Source organism: Poeciliopsis prolifica, unplaced genomic scaffold, assembly GCF_027474105.1.
Source record: "Poeciliopsis prolifica strain line A6 unplaced genomic scaffold, Auburn_PproV2 SCAFFOLD005, whole genome shotgun sequence".
Classification (NCBI taxonomy): domain Eukaryota; kingdom Metazoa; phylum Chordata; class Actinopteri; order Cyprinodontiformes; family Poeciliidae; genus Poeciliopsis; species Poeciliopsis prolifica.
The window spans coordinates 16,420,477-16,437,005 of NW_026562380.1; the positions used below are offsets into that span (position 1 = coordinate 16,420,477).

At 45.0% G+C, this 16,529-nt stretch overlaps 1 protein-coding gene across 2 annotated transcripts; it reads left to right on the forward strand.

Annotated features, from left to right (window-relative positions):
• Positions 1-776: 776 nt before the first annotated feature.
• On the forward strand, positions 777-14,834 carry tnfaip3 (tumor necrosis factor, alpha-induced protein 3). Of its 2 annotated transcripts, none has more exons than XM_055029685.1 (9): positions 777-1,154; positions 3,841-4,265; positions 8,119-8,309; positions 8,407-8,548; positions 8,754-8,924; positions 9,304-9,484; positions 9,567-10,552; positions 10,668-10,879; positions 11,440-14,834. In XM_055029685.1, exons 2-9 carry the CDS (start codon positions 3,959-3,961, stop codon positions 11,713-11,715), a joined length of 2,466 nt encoding a protein of 821 aa, XP_054885660.1. In that variant the 5' UTR covers positions 777-1,154; positions 3,841-3,958; the 3' UTR covers positions 11,716-14,834. The 2 variants fall into 2 exon arrangements, with proteins under 2 accessions (XP_054885660.1, XP_054885661.1); XM_055029686.1 differs by lacking the exon at positions 777-1,154 and adding an exon at positions 1,429-1,460.
• Positions 14,835-16,529: the final 1,695 nt, after the last annotated feature.

The window sequence follows — 16,529 nt, forward strand, 5'->3', positions numbered from 1 at the left end:
AAGCATAAATGTAAAAGTTCAACAGGAGTTTAAATGCACAGGCTGGATAGCAAAGAAAACAGTGCACATGAATTGATGAGAGAATTATAAAAATAACTGATGAACATGAGAACTGATGGATAGATGAATGAACAAAAAGAAAGATGGATGCATTTAGACTGTGGAAGAGGACATAGAAATCTGGATTTATAAATACTTGGCCTATCATAATGTCCTTTTCTATGGTTATTCGAATCTGGAGAATATTTAATATTTTTTCTACTATATAAAAACTCTGAGTGTTACATTAATGCAGCTTTGTATTGACTACATTAGGACATTTAGTTCATACAGCTCAATGCAAACTACAGAAGTAAGAGGAATCTGCACTTGGATATGCATAAAACATTAAATAATTGAGTAACCCACAACCTGATGGGAAAAAAAGAGGAAAGAGTTTAATAATAACCGCACCTCTGGGTCTTGCATGACTGCAAAAAGTCCGGCTTAATTCCTCTGAGCTTAATTTCCAGTCAAAACAGTATTATATCATCATCATAATCATCATCACCACAAAATCCTTAGTCAAACTATTAGATGCTTATTCAAAAACATACACGAGCAGACTGCGAGTCAAACCCTGCTTTTTTTTTTAATGAACTGCAGGGTTTTTCTTTCGTGCTCCTGAGTCATTTGCTGAGGCTGGTCTTTTCGGGGGGTTAATGATTTATTTCTAAGGCTGTCTCATGAAATAGAGTGTGACGCGACCTGTCTCTTTCATTCAGCGAAGGCTCCTTTGTGCTCAGTAGGTGGGATATGCTTTTCAGCATCGAGTCAGACAGATGGAGGGCCCCCTAGCGACGACGGGGCGGAACTGCACGCCAAGGTTGAGAAAAGCGAGCAAAATGGGTGGACGGAAAGTCCCCGTGTGGAAATCCCCTTGACTTGGAGTTTTTCCTTTTTTAAAAAACTAGCGCTCGCGGACGCGAAGCAGTCTTTCGAAAGGCGTCTCCGAGCTGCGAGGGCTCCGTGTTAGACGCTACAGTGGGGGGAAAAAAAGAGAGGGTTGAATGGCGCCGAGAGCCGCAGCGGTGAGGCTGAGTGAAGTGGCTGAGAGAGGACTAGCCTGAGCATCCGGGAGGCTTTGTTATCAACCCCCCCGACACATTACACAGGTAAGACAACACTTCTGCCCTTTTTGCCTCTTCGCCTGGACCACGTTCCGCGCCGAGGGGCCGGGACTCGTCGGACACGTCGTGTTTTGGGGCCTTTAGTAACGTGTTGGTCGTGTTTCTAAGGACATGGAGGAAAGCCTGCTCACGACAGTGGCTTTGACAGCCATTGTTTACAAAGACACCCCCCCCCCCCCGCCCCCCTACTCCTCCACCTTCTCCCCCTTAACGTTTTAACGGGGACGTTTAAAACGGACAAACATACCAACGGCTCTAACCGCCGCCGCTGATCACTACATTGTCTCAAAGGTAGTTGTCATTGCAATTACGTAAGCCTTTAACGTCAGCAAAGTCTCCTGTTGTTGTTTTGTTTTTTTTTTCTTTCTCTCTCTCTCTTTCTTCCTTTCTTTTTGTACGTGTGCGTGTTAGCCAGCCGTGCTAAAAACCGCAGTCTTGCCTATTCGGGTAACAACCAGGCGTCCAGCGTGCCTCCTGACAGCCAGCTGTCTTGGTTCCTGCTCCCCCGAAAGTGACTGACTTCAGCAGGGCCTAGTCTGTTGCACCTGCCGCCGCTCTTGGCTGGAGACTGAAGGCTCTCTTTCCCCCCCCCTTCCACCAGCCTTCAGGTGGTTGTGAACTTCAGTGGCATCCACTGACTCCTTGTCAGCCTGTTGATGTGAGGATGTGGGGTTAGGACGGAGTTAAAGAGTCAGCAAAAAGTCAAGGGCTCACTTGCTGACCAGTACTTTTTACTTCCTGTGTGCGAACTGGCAGCTGGAGGTTCTTAATTTGGTGAAGCAGCTCTTCAAAAGAGAAATGTCACTTTCTTTCCCTGATGAGCAGTAAAAATCAATTGTCGTCACACAGTTGGGGTATTAAGGTTTACCAAAGTTTGAGAAAGTTGTGCAGATCTGTGCTGTGTTTAGTTTAGGTTTCTAAACCACAAATTATTCCAGATCACAGGGGGATGCCCCTCCCCCACCTGTTGCTGCACGCTGCCGGTCAGTAGGCTTACAAGAAAAAGAAAGATAAATGACTAGAAAACATTTTTGCTTCTTTAAATGAGCAGTCGTGGCGTGAAAACTAAACGGTTGACATTAACTTTCTACCACCTGTCAACTGGAAGCTAAGAATTTATCCTATTTTAACTCAATTGTTCCTTTAAAGCAGATTTTATTCTACGCGTTGAAGCCAAAAATATAATTTTATCAATTGTTTAATCCGTGACTAGATGAGAAACGGCTTTGCAATATTACATACGTGGATCATTTAGAGAAAGTTTGTTTTACTGTCCTCGATTTGACTTTTTTATCACTTTTAAAACTTAAAGTACACTAAATTTAAATATTAAAAATGAACAAATGAATAACATTTTCAGCAAGTTTGAGCCAGTTATCACTATCAAGGGGCTTTGAAGGGAACTGAAAAAGATGGTGCCGCTGCGCACCAAAGTTATCGTTGAACAACTTTCCCTCAACAAAATCTCTGTAGATGGATATCTGCAAAAAAAAAAAAAAGTCCATCGTAGCGCTTCTACAGTTTAAAAACTTTTTATTGAGAAACCAAGACGGGTGCTGGAGTGAGCAAAGTTTTTTCACGCTGTGGTTCTCCTCTCCAACCTGTTGCTGGGACCAAGTCGTGGTGTTGAAACTGAAGGACTGTCTCGCCTTTCTTTATTGTTCCCATCCATTGGAAACGTAACCTTTCTCTCGTTTTCGTCGAAGCGAGAAAAACGAGAAGCGTTACTCAACGGTGCACCTTTAGCAGATACTCAGAAACAGCATGAAGGAAAAGAGTAAAAGTAGCCCCCCTTTTTTTTGTTACAAGTCAGGCTCTGATTTAGCATCTTGTTTCTATTTTAAGTAAACATTTTAAACAACAATTTTAAACAACAATGTTGTGTTTCCCCTCCCCCACCTGTTGCTGCAGAATGGCTGTGGGAGAGCCACCACTTGTTCGGTAAGAGTGAAAGTCAACAGCAGGAACAGCTACAAGTGGAAACTCGAGTTGGCGTGTCCTTATTTGATATTTCTCACCAAGAGCATTAGCTTTAATAATTAACATGTCAAATTACTTACTATTACTATAGATCTTGGTATACATTGACCAGTGGTGTTACTAAGACTGGTCTATCTTTTCTCTCCATTGAGGAGCTTGTGTGTTTACTGAACTCCCGGTTATCTTTAAGCAAAGCCCTGACGCAGGCCGACGCGCTGAGGTGCTGTTGAGGCAGGAGGCCTTGTGACCTTCCCAGCAGCCTGGAAAACACTGGATCGCCCTGGGGAAATATGGAAAGCACCAGTTGATTGTTGGGAAGCTTTGAGCTCGGTGGGACAGTGTGGGAGATCTTGTTGGGGGAAGAGGAGGGGAAAGTCAGAAACCTTCAAGGCGAAAAGGTCAATGAGAAGAAAGCGCTCTTTGTGTTTTTTTATTATTATTATAATTGAGTTGAAATGAACAGAATCTCATCTGACAGCAGAGAAAAAAGCAAGTTATTTACTCAATGATGAAGTGTTTCTGTGTTATGGGTGGTTTCCCGAGTAAACTGTAAATTAAAATGAGTTTTGTGTCTCAGTTAACGAGGAAGGGGAATCTCCACAAAAAATTCCCACCAGACTCTGATCTTTGCTACCGTTGTGAAATAACCGATTTTCTCCCATTTTTTTTCTCTTTCTTTTCTTCTGCCCAGATTTCACGTTGACCCATCATTGCCAGCTGGGTGTCTCCTCTTACTCCTCCTTCTCCTCCTCCTCTCCTCCTTGTTCCTCTTCCTCCCCTCCTTCCACTCTCCCGGCCACCCGTCCACCATGTCGCAGGGCCAGAACTTCCTCCCCAAATTTCTGTTTGTCTCCAACCTGCTGAAAGCGGTGAAGATCCGTCAGCGCGTGCCCAACGACGTGGTGAAGCCAGCGGCCAGCGCCGGCCTAGTGCACCACCTGCGGGGGATGCACCGCTACACCCTGGAGATGATCGCCATGAACCACTTCCCCCAGGCCTTCAGAGAGGTGGTGCAAGCCGCCATCCTGGACCGGGCCATGCAGGCCTCCTTGGAGCAGGAGAAGAAGCTCAACTGGTGTCGGGAACTGAAGAAGATGGTGCCGCTGCGCACAAACGGTAAGAAACCATGAAAACGACTCGGGTGGAACAATGTTTGGTGTTTGTCTGTCACTTTCTATGAAGCTTTATGAAGTTGGGATTATTCTTTGACAAAAATGTGGAAGTCTAAAATTTAGGAACAACTGCGATCGTTGCGACTCCCCGCTGAGGATGTGAGCGGCCTTTGTTTCATTTTCTGAAGCAGAAGCTGTTCGCTTATGAGTCAATGGGTTTTTGATATTTAAATTCTCAGATGTCATTACTCACAAGAAAGGTTACTGTAAATGACAACAATCAAGGTGCACGAGTTCTGCTTTCGGAGAGACTCATCCAGCAGCCTCTGCTGAGGCCGGCCGGCCGCTCGCTAACTCATGTTTTCTGTTACGTGCGCGCTGCAGCTCGGGAACATCCCGGCGCAGGCAAACATTCACACAAGGGCCCCTGGTGCCTCTGATCGTAGTTTCTGCACTGGAAACTTCACCGGCGTCACCCACTGCAACGTTGTTTACTGCTGGTGATCTTTCAGACCAAAGTTTTTCCAGTAGTTTCAGCCCCAGCAGGTTCGTCCCCCTGCTTTTCTGTTTAGGCGTGTGCGAAGGCCTGATGAAGTGCCGCCGCACACCTGCCTGATGTAGGTTTGACGTTTTTCGTTTTTTTTTTTTCTCAATCAGAAGCCAATCAAACGGAACCGAATATCCTGCAAGTCTGGTGAACTATTTTAAAAAGAGAGAGGGGAAAGAAAGGCGTTCAAAGAAAGTGTTCAGCTTGTAGCGTTCGCGACAAAAACAGGAAGTGGAAATCAGTCCCTGTTACAAGTTTGACTTTAAGGTTTAAGTTTCCAGCAGAAAACCAAATGTCTTCTTCTTTTTGATTTGTTTTTCCTCATGTGAGAAATTCCTCTTCTGATGTAATCTGAGTTACTGAATGTTTAATCCTTAGAGGGTCATTGTTGATTTTTAAAGTAATAACCCAAATGAGTCACTGCCACTTTCATCAGGGGATAGTTCCTCATTCAGAAAGACCCTTTTTATTGATGACGAACCCGGCTATCATAAGCTGCCAGTAAGTAACCTGAGTGGAATTTCCTGGCTTGATGAGGCAGAACGTTAGAGCCGGACAGTCTAACTCTGAAAGACCTAGACGTGACTTTGAGTAGAGGACGGACACGCACGCACATGCTCACACATATATTCATAAAGGATCTCACTGACGGTTGCTGAGTCACTGGACTTCAGCAGAGGAAACGTGACGGAGGAAGAAGTCCCTCAGAGAACGTCCAACATCTTCTGGTACATAAATTTTAGCTCCCGAAAATCCTGTTGTATTCTCAGGCTATAACTTGTGTCATAAACATAGTAAAACCTCAAGCCTCCAGGGATTCTTTCGTACAAATAAATAGAATTAAGCATCACAAACTCCGGCATAATTCAAGTAGCCGAGTCATATCCGTTTTCCTGTTTCCATCCCAGCGCTGCGATACCTCATTAAATTTCGGTGTGACTTTCTTCTTGAAGGTCTAGAACGCATTCCGAGGGTTTTTCCCCGAGCAACATCCCATGTCTGTCATGTGTCCCCTTCACGCAGGATTGGTTCAGCTACAATAAACTGACTCCTCGTACTTCAGCAGCGGAGACCACACTCTTAACACTCCTTCTGGTGTGAATCTTAAAGGATTTGGACAGATTTGGGGATTTTCATGTGCATCGTTCTGGCTTTAATTCAAAAGTAGTCGGAAACAGCCGCCGCACAAACCTGGAGCTCATGCATGGTTGAGTTGTGGCGGGTCAAAATATGAGATTCTCGTCTTATTTAAGCTCGAGTCCTAATACTTACAGTGTCCCATATATAACATTATCATATTAGCATTGATCTGAATTGCTTTGATTAAATACAAAATAAAACTTATATTGTGTTATTGTGCTGCAAAAAGAAACAACATATTAATTATTTACTTTGATCTGTTACATTTGTTTGTTTATTTTTGCAAAAGGTGATAAAACTCAAATAACAACCTGATGAAATTCAGTTGTAGATTTCAAGTGTTTATTGCATGGACTAGTTAAAGTTTTTGCCACTCTGCAACACTTGAAGTAGTAAATAACAGCTGGTTAGTTAGCCAAAAGTTTTAATGTAGTAGTACCCTTATAAGAGCAATTAATTGAAAAGGTTTTCACACTATGAATTGTGTGATGGAAAGTATTTCCAAACAGCTGACTTTATCTTTTCTTGTACGTGAGAGGTAAAATGTGCAGCGTTGCTCTTTCCCTCGAACAACTGGAGAACTTAAAAATTTGATATAAAACTGTGTAACTTGATCTAATTGCTTTTATTTGAAAAACACCACTTAGGCTAAATGCAGCAAAACTCATATAAATATTGATATTTAGCTATAATAATGAGTTAAAGTGTTACATGAGACATGGATAATGCTCATCTAGTTGTATTTTCAGGCCGGTTTGCTTTATAAGTTGGAGCCGTTTGCAGGCAGCTGAGCAGCAGTGTGCGAAGCGTTGATGACACCGTCACTTTCTTTTCAAACCTCAGTTTACTTTGTGCTTATAGTGCTGCCACCTGGATGAAAACAGAATAAGGGTGAGCTTGGTGTGTTTTCCAGAAGTGCCCCTTCTCGCCACAGAGGAAGCGCCTATATTTAGCTTGACGCCTTTTCATCTTCGGTCGCCAGGCATCCTCACGCGATTCACGGTCAAAAGGTTTTTCGAGTTTGAGAACATTTGAGCCAACCTGTGTCTGGATGCATCTTTGTTGAGGATGTCCTCTTTTTTCTTCTTCTTCTTCTTCTTTACACACTAGAACTCTGCATTGTATGTTTTTTGGGGTTTATTTTCCTTTTTTGTTGAGTGATGCAAGACCACGGAAATGCAACAACAGCTTACTTGTCTGAAATAGGAGGGTTACATTTTTTTGCCCTGAAATACTGATGGATCTCATTCTAGCTCAAAACAAACATTCATTTTAAGAATCATATACACAGACTGGCATATATACATAAGAAAAAAAATTTTTCACTTAAGTTATTTTCCTTATGCAAAGCGAATCATTTGAGAGCTAACAGGAAAGCAGAATAAACATACAGATGACAGGACCTGCATGTATGCCTTGTGTTTGCATTACGTGTGAGGACGCACCTTATCTGAGCGCCCATTAATCACAAGCCCTCATCGGCTGATAACAGTCGTTAAAAAACCCAAACATTCCTTCTTGTCCAAGTCACGCCTCTGTGGAAAGTACAGGACCTGCTGAGTAGCATTGATGAGCTGGGATCAGAAGAGGGATCAAACACACACATACACACACACACACACACACACACAGAAGCATAAAAAAAAGCAGAACTTCGCACAGGGAAATTCCTGTGTTTAGTGTGACAACAGGGTATTTCAGAGCTGTGCACATTGACAAATACAGCCTCTCCTGTTTCACAATGAGGAAAAGACCCAGCAGTGCCGAAGGAGACGAAATAAAATTCCAGGGTTTTTAGTTCCTCATACAAGCACTCCTTTTGAGCAACTTCTTGGTCATTAGATGGCGAGCAGACTGAAGAGGGACAGCAGGCAAATTTTTTACTCACAGATTTTAAAAGAAGGTAACTTCAGGTCAAGTATTTTTATAAATGGGACCTTATTTGAAGTGCGAGTGTGTGTACTTTTAGGCCTATAAGGGTCAAGTTATAATCTACAAACCAGATAGTGATGATTGGCCCAGCGGCCTGGAAATCCCCAGGCTTCAGTTACACATTAGCTTGCACGCAGTATTGCAGTATTTGAATGAGAGCGTGCATACTCTGAGAACTTTCATTTCCATTTACAAAATGAACAGCTAATCTCTTGTGTGTGTGTGTTTGTGTCTACAGGAGATGGGAACTGCTTGCTGCACGCAGCTTCCCAGTACATGCTCGGCGTCCAGGACACAGACCTGGTGCTCCGGAAAGCTCTCCACGGTGTCCTGAAAGAGACGGACACGGCTGTGTTTAAAGCTCGCTTCCAGGCGGAGCTGCTGCAGTCGCAAGAGTTCACCCAGACCGGGCTCAGATACACCACCATGGTACAAAAACCAGACCCAAAACCACAGCTCTGTTGGTTCCCTTTTCTTAAGTGGACAGGCTTTTATATCCAGATTGGTTGTGTTTTCACTGTCCTAGAACTGGGAGGACGAGTGGGACAAGATTGTAAAGATGGCATCTCCGGTCTCGAGTAGCAATGGGCTCCAGTTCGACTCCCTGGAGGACATTCACATCTTCATCCTCTCCAACATCCTCCGCCGACCCATAGTTGTCATCGCAGGTACTCAACTCTCCGACTGAAACCTAAAACCAGGATATACAATTAATTTTTTGGCGCTAGCGCAGATCTGATTGGCGCTAGCGCAGATCTGATTGACGGTTTGTTGTTGTAAGACGAATGAAAACGTGAAACTGGAGGCGTTTGTCTTCAGCTTACTTTTAGAATTAGAGCGGCTAAATAGCTTTTATCTTACTTTCATCAACAGACCAGGTGGTGAGGAGTATGAAATCTGGCTCCTCCATCTCCCCTCTGAACGTGGGTGGGATTTATCTGCCTCTACACTGGCTGCCCACGGAGTGCTACAAATACCCGATAGTGCTTGGCTATGACTCCCAGCACTTCGCACCCCTCATCACCGTCAAAGACAGCGGCCCAGGTAGGATGAATAATAAAATCAAACCGATGGGAGTAACGCAGCCGGTGCAGGGTTTCCTCTAACATGTAATTGATTGTGGCACACCGCCACGGCAAAATGAAAGCCACCACACCTTCAGAGTCCGAAGTAGAGGGAGAGAAAAGCCAAAAGAAAGATACCTAGGAAAGGCTATGTTGAATGTTTTGTTTTTTACTTCAAGCCTGTAAAAGCGAATGATGGCTGTGGTTAATTAATACAGTTTGGGCACCGTGCGTTATATTTCAGACATCCCGCCACTGTAGTTTGAAAAAGTCCTAGAGGAAGCCCTGCAATGTTTGGTGGTGGTTTAAAAAAAAAGAGAGAGAGAGAGTAAAAAATAAACGGTCTTTTGTTTTTGTAGAGATCCGAGCCGTTCCACTCATCAACCCGAAGAGGGTGGGCTTTGAAGAGCTGAAGGTTCACTTCCTGATGGAGAAGGAGCAGCTGCAGAAAGAGAGACTGCTCAATGACTACCTGCACCTCATAGAGATCCCCGTCATCGGCCTGGGTCACGAAACCGCGTGGATCATGAAAGCTGCGAAGTTCGTAGGATTCATAAAGTCTGGTCCCTTGAGCTGATTGAAGGTTTGATGTTAAACGGAGGCCATGTTGTGTGTCTGCTAGGCTGGACGAGGGCAACCTTCCCGAGGACATGAACCTGATGGAGGACTACCTGCAGCTCGTCAACCACGAGTATCAGCGCTGGCAGGAGGACAAGGAGCAGGCCTGGGCCGCCCAGCCGCAGCGACCGCCACCGTTCTCCGTCTCCCAGCTCTCCCTCATCGAGATCCGCTGCGCCACGCCGCGGTGCACCTTCTACGTCTCCGTGGACACGCAACCTCATTGTCACGAATGCTTCGAGAAGCGACAGGCCACGACAGGGGGCGGGGCCAGGATAGAGGGGGTGGTCCAGACCAAGGGTGCCGGCGTGCAGGGAGGACCGGGGATGATGGGAGGAGCGGAGACAGAGGTGAGCGCCAGAGGAGCCAGAAGCAGCAGTCCACCTTGCTCTTCCTCCGGGAGGGGCGTGTCGAGTCCCCGCTCTGCCCCGCCCACCGCCCCCAGCCTCAGCCTGTACAGTGAAACTCACGCCATGAAGTGCAAAACACCCGGCTGCCTCTTCACCCTCAGCGTGGAGCACGACGGCCTTTGCGAGCGCTGCTTCAACGCCAGGCAGAACCACGGACCCCCTGGGGCCGGAACTGCCGCCACAGGACTCCCAGGGCCCAACGGGGCACCTGTCATTTCCCACCCAGCCCAGGGCTCCGGGTGGGCCCAGTGGGGGGGCTGCGATGCGGAGACGGAGCGATGCAGCATGTGCCGGCAAGAGGTGTTGAGGATATTCAACGGCCTGTGTCCGCCCTGCATGCAGAGGCAGCAGGCTCCGGAGAGGGGGGAGCCACAGCAGGGCAACCACAGGACTGAGGCCTCGGCTTGGAGCCAGGCCAGAGACACTGAGCAGCCGTGCCTCACCCTCACCCCAGCACACACGTCAGCCTGGCAGACTCCTCTGGCCCAGCGCTGTAAAAGATCCGGCTGCCAGTTCTTTGGGACTACGGAGAAATTGGGTTTCTGCACTATTTGCTATGTAGACTATCAGACAAACCACCGTAAGTCCAAACTCGACATGACGCAGTTACGTTGTTTTTCAAATGTGGAAAATGTCTTGTCAAAGCGACAGTTTTGCTAACAGGGGTCGCCATCTTTTTCTTTTTTTTTTCCCAGGCTTGACTCCTCCTCCTGCCCCGGTCCAGAGCAGGCGCGGTTTGGAGACAGGCTTCCAGAACGCCACTCGGTGTCGGGGGTCCGGTTCCGGGTGCAGCGCGGTTGGCAAGGCCATGCTGGAGGGCTACTGTGACAAGTGCTATGTTAAAGAGCAAAGTGCGCGTCTTAATCAAGTTGCACATCGGACACCACACTCCCCTCCTCCGGTCATGGTACGTGTCGGCCGCAGCTGTCCTACCTGGTTGTTATCAACCTTTTGCTTTTAGCATCTTTTTATTGCAACCGCTGTTGTTTTTCCCCCGTTAGTTACGGTAAAGCAAAAACAATTAATGTATTTACTACAGGGCGGAAGCAATTTATCAAGATTAATCGATTGTTGAAAAATTTGTCAACTAATTTAGTAATCAATTAATCGCTCCAGTATTCAGACTAAAAAAGCCATTTTGCTGAAAAGCAAACATAATCAGAATAACAATTAAGCCAAAATTGTACAAAAAAATTATGCATTACAAATTTAAATATAATTTCACTTTTGTAAATATCTGCCACCCAGAACTCCTCAAGTGGCATAGTTTAGCTTCAACTAATTCAAATGAAATGAAAAATCTACAAAATTACTAAAATAAAAGATAGTTGCGTCCATAATAATTATAATGGGGATCGTTTGACACAGACAAGAAGTGCTGTGCAAATAAATGATGTATGGTTTAACGCTTGTGCACGGCGCTGTAGTATCTCTTAGGTTCTAACCGACCTTGTTCTGTCCCCAAAGCGCGACCGAGCAGCCAAGCCCAGATCCTCGCAGCAATCCCAGACCCAGACCCAGTGCCGGCGGAGCGGCTGCAGCAACGTGTCCCCGGGCTGCACGGACCTCTGCCCCGAGTGCCACACGCGAGGCCAGGGCCGGGAGGCGGGAAGGAGGGCGCAGGCGCCCAAGGAGAAGTCCAAGCAGAGGTGTCGGACGCAGGGCTGCGACCACTATGCCAACCAAGAGAAACAGGGCTACTGCAACGAGTGCGACCACTTCAAACAGATCTACCGCGGCTGACCACGGCGCAGCACACCACAGCGACGACAACACATCGGTAGCACGCCAGAGCCACCGCCCTGCAGTGGGCTCCCCATGCCAGTCAATGCACCTCTGATACTAACTAACCAACTGACTAACTAGCTAGTGACTAACTAGTAACCTTATGGCCTGAAAAATCAACCCCCTCCCCCCAATGTCGAATGTGAAGAGAGAGTGTGTGTACGAGGGAGGGGGATGGTGGTGTGTGTGTGTGTGTTTTTTGTTTGTTTTTTTTTACTTTGCAGTAGACATGGCCTCCAGAATACCTCTTTGTGCAATTATTATCACCTGATTCGCCGTGTGCTCTTATACGGCCAGAGGTTTGGCTCCATGTCCGGGCAACTGACTTAACCCTTGTGTACAGTGTGTATTTAGAGGTACGTAGAGAGCCGTGCCGGACAAAATGATTGTATATTGGCTTAACGAGAAGCATCTGACATTGCTTTATAGACCACAGCCAAGGATTTTTACCATGTCTGTCCGTCTGTCTGTCTTAATCCACCTGTGTTATCCGTCTGCCTGTCTGTCTAGCATTTTGCTCTGTTGAAGTGAGAGATGCAGTATTTGTGGCAAAGCCCAGCAAGCAAGTCTGTGGAAGTCGGAAGCAGAAGTGAGACGAGCCGAGGTCGACTTTGTTCATCTTAGCTTCCCCTTCAAAAAGTCTCTCATTATGCATGGGCCGCCATGAGAATTGGACGACACGAGTGAGCTAAAGTACAGCAGTTCCACACAAAATGACACAAACATCTAGAACAAATCTACTTTCTGCCATCTAAAATGTATAAGCAGCAATTATTCTTGTAGGTGATAAAAATATTTTGATTTCTCTGAAATTTAAATTGATGCTACCTTTAATAGCGATGTGACGTCTTCAAATCTGGATGAGTATGAAAAGAGGAAAACTAAGAATGGAATCATGTTTGCATTTCCGGACTTTCAAGATCCCTGTCTTATTACCTCAAAGATCAAAATTTGTCAGTGTCTCATCTGAAAAATCATTCTTAGCACTTACTTATTGTGAACTTATGATCTTTATTTTTATTTCGCCATGTCCCTTTTGAGTTTGGGACGAATGGAATTAACACTTTTATTAAGTATAACCTTGATATCCACAAACCAGCCCTTGCCTATCTCATTTATGCCCTCTTTGCCTAAAGATCAGTCGCCTACAGTTCTTAAAACGATAAGGAACGGCCATTGCTCAGCGAGCGGAAAAGCAAATATTCCTTTTCAAAGCAGTTCCTCGCGAGCTGCCGTCACTTCTGCAAGTTAAATGGCTTCAAACGGAAAGTAAAATCGAAGCATGAGACTAAACGGTGCGAGACAGACAGGGCAGGCCCCTGCTAGTTTTGGTGCTACATGTACAGAAACACGAGCCTTTCCCATTGTAGCCGGCATCCTGTTGTTAGCGACCAGAAGGCAGGGAACACAGAGAAGACAGAACTTCTTACGATTTCTCCTTTCCTTCCTCTAGTTTTCCTCCTCCTTCAACACAGATCTGTTGCCTTGGACATTGTTTCCATGTTTACTTACAATTTGAGCACCTAGAAACATTCACACACATCATGCACACGAATGTCGTATTGCCGGTCCTGTCAGTAGGGGATTGTTTTTTTCCGACAAAAGCGTACAAATATACGCCTCGGTCCGGATAATTATCCGTCTCAAACCGCCGCATACACACATTTGCACATGCACACACAGCTCCTGTGAGATTGTACACCCGAGCCCGGGGTGAAGTGTCGGTAAATGAATCCCTGAAGAGTCGCATTGCTCTCTCTCCGCTCCCGCTGGACGAGTCGGGACGACGGCGGTTCCCGAACTTCCAAGAGCAATCCCGCCGCCTGCTTCGGCGACTTTCCTTAATCTGAATGTGTTTTTCCGTGCCGTTTTTCCACGACGGCGCTTTTTATCGGGGCTGATCCTTGATAAGTTTTGCCTTTAAGTAGTTCCGATATTTTATGGACCATAATGGGGCGGGTGGGTGGGACATCGGCTCTCCCACTTTTTTTTTTTTAATGCTTTTGTGAGCATGGAACCTAGTCCGTATTGTAGGACCTTCCAACCCGATGCCTCATTTTGCAACACAAACAGAGAAATGCACACGTCTGTGCGTCTGGATGATACACTCAAGCAAAACTGACATTTCTGTTTCCTTTCGTTGGTTTTGGAAGTTTTTAATGGATTTTGATATATCTGTTTGTTTTTCTTTTCTTATTTTTTTTTTTTTGCAAAAAGACAAAAGAGGTTTAAAAAGAAAAAAACAAAAACATGTGCCATCAAAACAGTTGTTGTTACCTCCTTAAAACGGCCAGCCTGGGTTATTCTAGACTAACATTTGTGCCACATATAGACATCTTCAATTCCATATGACCTCACTTGAGCGTCCCCAAATCTTTCCACGAATGTCTCGTCTGGTTCGAACATTTAAGAGAAGCAGATAAGCCCAAAGCGTTTTTATCGAAACTCCCGCTGTGACATCAGCCGCTGCAGTCACTCCCCTCGGCCCCCGCCGCCAAACGCCGCCCGCTCCTCTACAGATGTCCATCTGTGGCTTTAGTGTAGAAATGACAACCAGGTTCTCGGTCTGCCTTTTTCATTCAACTGTAACTGAAGCTGTCGGGCCAGCCCACACATGCTGACGGCCCGTACGTAGATCTCTGTGTGCTTTAATCACCTCTAGACGAACCTTAATCAATTAAAGACCAACTAGTGGTCAGCTCATCAGGACCCGCTCCAACATGTTTTTGGAGTTGGGTTCTGACAGTTTTTTGGGGTTTTTTTTTCTGTTTTTATTTATTATTATTTTTAAGTTGCCTGGGAGGAGATCATATAAATTGCACATCATTTGTCTAAGCTGCTGAGGCATTTAGGACTTGTCTAGGGATATTCAACCGGTAGAAGAAGCATCGGCTTAAGAGCAGAAGGTGTAACAAAACATGCAAATGGTTTGGAAGTTTCTTTCGACAATAGGGTATTGTATGAAAAAAAAACGCCTGGTTTTATTTGTTAAGTATTTATTCATATCAAGATATCTGTATTGTGTGATTCAATAATTATTTATATGTTGTGAAAATATGAATTATTTTTACTAAGAACTCTCGACTATTGTGGTTCTTGACTCTGTGTTTATTGTGTGTGTGGATGCTTTCATGGCAGAGGTGCTTAGTTAAATGATAAAAAATATATATATTTCATAAATTCAAATCAAAAAATGAAACCTACTCTCATTTAATTTTGATCAATTAAACTTTTTTTTTCACAGAAATGTCAATAGGTCACGCTTGGAGTACATTTACTGTACGCCGATTGTGGCTGCTTTTGCACAAACCACTGCATCCATGTGGCGTGGCATGGACTCAATTAGCCTCTAACTCTTTGCTTTGTCATCCTTTTGCAGCCTGAGTTACCCCATTTTGCTTCTGCACCCGTTTTTTTCTTCCCCCACACTTTCCTTCCACTAAACTTTCCAATCAGAACTGAACAGCTCTTACGACTGTTCAATTAAAGACAGCATAGCGGTCTTTTGCGTGGCAACTTTTTGGCTTTTCATCACCTGATATAATGTACAATATCTCACAGAAGTGAGAACTTCATATTTTCAGAATGAAAATATAAAGATGCAACAGAAACGTGAGGATAGACTGTAAAAGTAATTGCGTGAGTTTCAACTAAATCGCATGAGCTTTTTTGTCGTCGTTTTGGCCAGGGGAGATGCATCTGTAGTGTTTGTGTGACTGGTTGAAAGAAAGAAGTGTATTTTATTTTTATTTTTTTGCACCCTTCTCTTGAATCATGTAGCACACGCATGCATGCTCCGCTATACGTCGCAGGATGCTTTCACGCCGTCTGAGGCTCAAATGTTGCACTCTTGTAGCATTTTACCCCGAAGGCGTTTATTTCTCAATACTATTTCTACAAAAAAAGGAAAGGAAAAATCAGCTTACTGAATCCGTCTTCAGTGTAGGAAGTGATGCTGCAAACAAAAAAAAAAAAAACCCATCAGATAACAGACGACTGAGGCCTGGTTCAGATGTAGCACAGTGCACCATTTTTACTGAACGCAGACCTGGGTCAGGTTTTTTCTTTCTTTCTTTTTTACCCTTCTTCCTGCCGCCTCTGTTGTCTTTCTCTTTTGTTGCAAATTTCCACCAAGGAAAGATCAAATGGTGACTTTTTTTGTGCTTTTTCACATCATTCTTACCAGAGAGCTCACTCATGAGGAACAGATTATCTGGTGGGAGGGGGAGTTTGGAGTGAGGGGAGATCTGGCCGTTAGAGTCGGGGAACTGGTTAGGAAGGCTTTGACTGGGACGTTTAAGATCAGTGGGACAGCAGGGCTCTGCGTAGGCTTCATGTGGTAGGCTGATGTGGTTTTCTGGAAATACCCCGGCATGCAAATACTTTAAAAAAAAGAAGAAAAAAAGGCACGGTTCCTCTGACAAGAAAAGTAGCGGTGTGTTGCCCAACATGCGGTGTGAGAACCCTTTTGCGGTACATTTTATTAGAGGTCATACGGCAGGAAGTTGAAATGAGTTTGTTTAAATACTTTGAATGCGTTAAAATAATGAAGCGGTCAGACGAGTTAGATAAGTTTCATTTTAATACTGAATTTATTAATGAGCAGTCTTTTGGCTCCCATGGCCAAGCCGTGGAAAATAAAATCCATCCTTGATCGGAGGAGTCTAAAATCTCACTGGAAAGCTGAAAACAGTCAACACACACACCAGGATGCCAAACTGAAGGTTTACTGAAAGATCCAAGAGCCTCTGATGAGTCGTGCATTACTTCCA